Raw genomic sequence first — 5,617 nt, forward strand, 5'->3', positions numbered from 1 at the left:
GTTGATTATGCATGATAAAAGCAAACACAAATGTCAATGACAAAGGGAATATTCTACTTATTTTCCTTTATGTTGATATCACACAGCACAAGACCTGCTGAAAACTTACTTCAATTCATCAAGAAATTTTATTCATTATAATAATTAAGCAAACTAAAAATGACTAGTGCTTATAATGAATATCAAAAGAAAAAAGGTGAAATTAATTTTATGAGCAAGTTAAAAAGTCTTTGCAAATCACAGATGAAAGATTGGGAATATATTTCAACAGCTTCACACAGATTATTTTCATGAGAAGTGTAATTGAAATAGAGCATTGTAAATGGTGAAAGCTCTGTCATCTGTTTCTTCATTTGCAGTGTCACTCCTGTTTGAAATCATGAACATCTGGAACACCACCTCAGATTTCATTCTCCTAGGACTCTTTAATCACACAGGAGCCCACCTATTTCTCTTTGTGATGGTTCTGACAATTGCCTTCACATCTCTAGTAGGCAATGCCCTCATGATTTTCCTGATTCACCAGGATGCCCGGCTCCACACACCCATGTACTTCCTACTGAGCCAACTCTCCCTCATGGACATGATGCTGGTCTCCACCGTTGTACCCAAAATGGCAGCTGACTACTTGACTGGCAAGAAGACTATCTCCCTTGCTGGCTGTGGGTTGCAGATCTTTATCTTCCTCACTCTGGGAGGGGGTGAGTGCTTCCTCTTAGCAGCCATGTCCTATGACCGCTATGTGGCTGTGTGCCACCCACTGAGATACCCTGTTCTCATGAGCTGGCAATTATGCCTGAGAATGACTACGGGGACTTGGTTCCTGGGAGCAGCTGATGGGCTCATGCAGGCAGCTGCTACCCTGAATTTTCCATTCTGCGATGCACATGAGATAGACCATTTCTTCTGTGAAGCTCCTACTCTGCTGCGTTTGGCTTGTGCTGACACAGTTGTTTTTGAGTATGTGATGTACATTTGCTGTGTACTAATGCTCCTGGTCCCATTTTCTCTCATCCTGATTTCCTATAGTCTCATCCTTGCAGCAGTTCTCCAGATGCATTCTAGAGAAGCCCGCAAGAAGGCTTTTGCCACCTGCTCCTCACATCTCTGTGTGGTGGGACTCCTTTATGGAGCTGCTATTTCTATCTACATGAGACCCAAATCCTATAGGTCAGCTAATTATGATAAAATAGTGTCGGTTTTCTATACTATCTTCACCCCATTGTTGAACCCTGTTATATACAGTCTGAGAAACAGTGACGTGAAGGAAGCCCTGAGAAAGTGTTTGAGTCAGTATGCTTCCTTAAGTCACGACTAACATTACATTGATTTGCCCCAGATTTCAAGCTTGTACAAAAACTGATTGTGGGATATTTCCTAGGAAAAGTTTTATATGTATTATATCTGTAACTGTAATATTTTACTTGAAAACCAGACACCACTGTGTATTTCACATTTTTTCGTGTATTATAATTTTACTGTATTTTTAAAATTGTTTATTTTTATCAAGATTTTATTTAAATTCAAGTGAGATAACATATAGTGAAATATACTGTCCGGTGTATTATTTAGTGTTTCAAAACACACATTGAACATCCAGTGCTCATCACAACAATTTCACTCCTCAATCTGCATCACCTATTTAACCCATCTCCCCCCAACCTTCCATCCAGTTACTTTCAGTTGTTCTGTTTAGTTGGGAGTTTGGTTCCTGGTTTTCCTCTGTTTTGTTTTCTTTTTCATTCCTTTCTATTTTGTTTTATTCTCTTTCTCTGACTGACATACTTTCCTTTGCATAATACTCTCTAGTTCTATCCATGTCCATCCAAATGGCAAGATTTCACTCTTTTTATGGCTGAGTAGTATTCCACCTCTTCTTTATCCATTCATCAGTTGATGGACATTTGAGCTGATTCCATAATTTGAATATTGTTGATAATACTTTTATAAACATGGGGTTCTTTGAATCAGTATTTTTGTATACTTTTGGTAAATACTGAGTAGTACAATTGTTGGGCTATAGGGTAGTTCCATTTTTAACTTTTGCAGAACCGTCACACTGTTTTCCTGTGTTTCTGCAACAGCTTGCATGCCCACCAACAGTATAAGATTTTTCCCTTCTCCACATCCTCGCCAATATGTGTTGTTTCCTGTATTGTTAATTTAAGCCCTTCTGATAGTTGTGAGGTGATAACTCATGTAGTTTAGATTTGTATTTCTATGATGATGAGTGATGGTGAGCATCTTTTCATTTGTCTGTCAGATGTGACAGACTGTTGGATTAGACTCTTTGGAAAAATGTCTAATCATGTCTTCTGCCTCTGTGTCTTTCTTGACTATATTTTTTATTTCCTGGGGGTTGTTGACTTTGTTAAATTCTTTTAGACTTTGGTAGATTTTGGATGTTAACCCTTTATCAGGTATTCCACTTGCAAATAACTTCTCCAATTCTGTAGGCTGCCTTTTAGTTTTGTTGATTATGTCCATCACTGTGCCAAAGCTTTTTATTTTGAGGAAGCCCCAACAGTTTATTTTTGCTTTTGTTTCCCTTGCTGGAGGAAAACTATCTAGTAAGAAGTTGCTTTAGCCCTTGAAAAGAGGTTACTGCCTGTGTTGTCCCCCAAGATCTTGCTGGTTTCTTGTCTTACATTTAGGTCTTTCATCCATTTTGAATTTATATTTGTGGATGGTGTAAGAAAGTGGTCCAGTTTTGGTTTTTTGCATGTTGCTGTCCTGGTTTCCTGGCACCATATGTTGAATAGACTGTCTTCTTTCCATTGGTTAAGTTTTCCCGGCTTTGTTGAAGATTAGTTAACCATGTAGTTGAAGGTCCATTTCTGAGTTTTCTATTCAGTTCCATTGATCTATGTGTCTGTTTCTGTGCCAGTACCATACTATCTTGACTCTATCTTTCTAATATAGCTTGATCTGTAATTGCAATGCCTCCAGCTTTGCTTCTCTTTTTCAACCTTGCTTTGGCTCTTTGGGGTCTTTTTGGGTCCGTAAAAATTACAGAATTGTTCATTCTAGCTCTGTGAGAAATTGCTGGTGGTATTTTTATAGGGATTGCATTAAATGCTTAGGTTCCTTTGGGTAGTATAGACATTTTTTTAAATATTTTTTTTATTATTTTATGTTAGTCACCATTTTAAACATGTTTGTTCTTCTCATCCATGTGCATGGAATGTTTTTTTTCATTTCTTTGTGTCCTCTTCAATTTCCTTTATAAATGTTCTATAGTTATTTTGAGTACAGATATTTCACCTCTTTAGTTAGGTTTATTCTTAGGTATGTTATTGTTTTGGATGCAATTGCAAATGGAATCAATCCTTTGATTTCTTTTTTTGCTGCTTCATTATTGGTATATAGAAGTGCAACAGATTTCTGTACATTGATTTTATATCTTGCAACCTGGGTTAATTCATGTATTAGTTCTAGCAAATTATTGGTGGAGTCTTTCAGATTGTCTACACAGGGTATCATGTCATCTGCAAGTAGTGAAATTTCACTTCTTACATTGGATGCATTTTCTTTCATTTTGTTTTCTTATTACTGATGCTTATACTTCCAGGAATACATTAAATACTAATGGTGATAGTGGACACTCCTTTCTTGTTTCTGACCATAGAGGAAAAGTTCTCAGTTTTTCCCTATTGGGATAATATCAGCTGTTGGTCTTTCATATATGGCCTTTATGATTTTGAGGTATGGTCCCTCTATTCCAAATTTGTTGTTTTTTTTTTTTGTCAAGAATGGATGCTGTATTTTTTCAAATACTTTTTCTGCATCTCTTAATAAGATAATATGGTTCTTATCCTTCTTTTAGTAATGTGTTGTATCATGTTCATTGATTTTCAAATATTGAAGCACCCCTGGATCATAATAAAACATTCTTTTGGATCATGGTCATTTTTTTTTTAATGTTCTGGATATAGCTCTTAATTCCATCAGGTGTAGTGTATCATTCAAAGTCTTTGTTTCCTTATTGATTTTCTGTTTGATGATCTGTCCATTGATGTCAGTGAGTGATAAAATCCCCTGCTATTATTGTATTATTACCAGAGTTTCTTCGTATCTGTTATTATTTGATTTATATGTTTGGGTGCTCCCATGGTGGGGACATAGTCATTTACAATTGCCAGATCTTCTTGATGAATAGGCCCCTTATTATTATATATACTAATATACTGATATAATTATTATATAGACCACTTATTAATATATAAAGACCCATCCCCCTCTCTTGTTGCAGCCTTTGGTATAAAATATAGTTTGTCTGATAGAAGTATGGCTTCTCAGGCTTACTTTTGATGTCCATTAGCATGATAACTGGTTCTCCATCCCCTAGCTTCCAATCTACAGGTACCTTTGGGTTTAAAATGAGTCTTTTATAGGCACCATATATATGGGTTTTGTTTTGGGTTTTTGTTTGTTTGTTTGTTTTTTGTTTTAATCCAGTCTCATGCCTTATGTCTTTTGAGCATTTAGTGCATTTACAGTCAGAGTGATTATTTATAGATATGAATTTACCTGCCACTGTGTTATCTGTAAAGTTAATGTTTCTGGTGATGTGTTCTGTTCCTTTCTAGTATTTCTTGCTTTTGGTCCTTTCTCACTTGAAGAGCTCCCATTAATATTTCATGCAGTGCTGTGTTAATTGTCAAAAATTATTTTATTTAGCTTTTGTTTGTCTTAGAAACTCTTTATCTCTACTTCTATTGTGAATGACAGCCTTGATGACTAAATTTCTGTTTTCTTTTCTCCCTCTCTCTCTCTCTCTCTCTTTTGGGGGGAGGCTACATATTTTTCCCATTTAGTGTTCAATATGTCATGGGACTACCTTGACATGTCTGTCAATTTTCTGTGAAGACATCTGCTGCTAACCTTATTTTTCTTCCCTTGTAGGTTAGGGATTTCTTGTCACTTGTTTCTTTCAGGATTCTTTACTTATTTCTCCATTTTTTTTTTCAAATTTTATGATTTGTCTTGGTGTTGGCTTGTATTGATTTTGGTGAGAGTCATCTTTGCCTCCTGGATTGCAATATCTGTTTCCTTCCCCAGATTAGAGAAGTTCTCAGCTATAAGTTGCTCAAATAAGCTTTCTGTCCCTTTTTGTCTCTCTTATCCTTCTGGGACTCCTATAATATGAATGTTATCATGCTTTAAGGAGTCTTTCAGTTCTCTAAGTCTATATTCATGATCTAATACTTTTCATTCGTCTTTTCAGCTTCATTATTTTCCATAATTATATCTTCTGTATCACTGATTCAATCCTCTGCTTCATTATTCCTCATTATCATTGCATTCTGTCAGTGTTGCGTATCAGTTATAGTTTTGTTTCTTTCTTTCTTTCTCTTCCTTTCTTTCTTTCCTTCTTCTTTCTTTTTTTTTTTTTTTTCATGACCAGTTTTTACTTTTGTGTTTGCATGGGTTTTTTTGTTTGTTTGATTTTTGTTTTTTGTTTTTTGTTTTTTTTGTTTTTTTTTTTTTGTCTCTTGAGTAAGGGATTCTCTAGAGTCTTGCAGGCTTTTTGCAAGCCCAGGTAGTAATCTTATGATTATTGTCGTAAATTCTGGTTCAGGCACTTAATTATATCTGTTCTCATTAAATTCCTGGC

The 5,617-nt window shown here is 35.6% G+C and overlaps 1 protein-coding gene across 1 annotated transcript; it reads left to right on the forward strand.

The window, feature by feature from the left end:
• The first annotated feature begins 322 nt into the window (after positions 1 to 322).
• On the forward strand, positions 323 to 1,325 carry LOC103680341 (olfactory receptor 2T8-like). The gene has a single exon (XM_008709880.2). It carries the CDS (start codon positions 323 to 325, stop codon positions 1,316 to 1,318), a length of 996 nt encoding a protein of 331 aa, XP_008708102.1. The 3' UTR covers positions 1,319 to 1,325.
• The last annotated feature ends 4,292 nt before the right edge of the window (positions 1,326 to 5,617 follow it).

This window comes from Ursus maritimus, unplaced genomic scaffold (assembly GCF_017311325.1).
Source record: "Ursus maritimus isolate PB19 unplaced genomic scaffold, ASM1731132v1 scaffold_5, whole genome shotgun sequence".
NCBI classification, from domain to species: Eukaryota; Metazoa; Chordata; class Mammalia; order Carnivora; family Ursidae; genus Ursus; species Ursus maritimus.

Excerpts from the sequence above, each read along its gene's own strand:
- LOC103680341 (XM_008709880.2), top strand. The coding sequence starts at position 323 with ATGGTGAAAGCTCTGTCATCTGTTTCTTCATTTGCAGTGTCACTCCTG.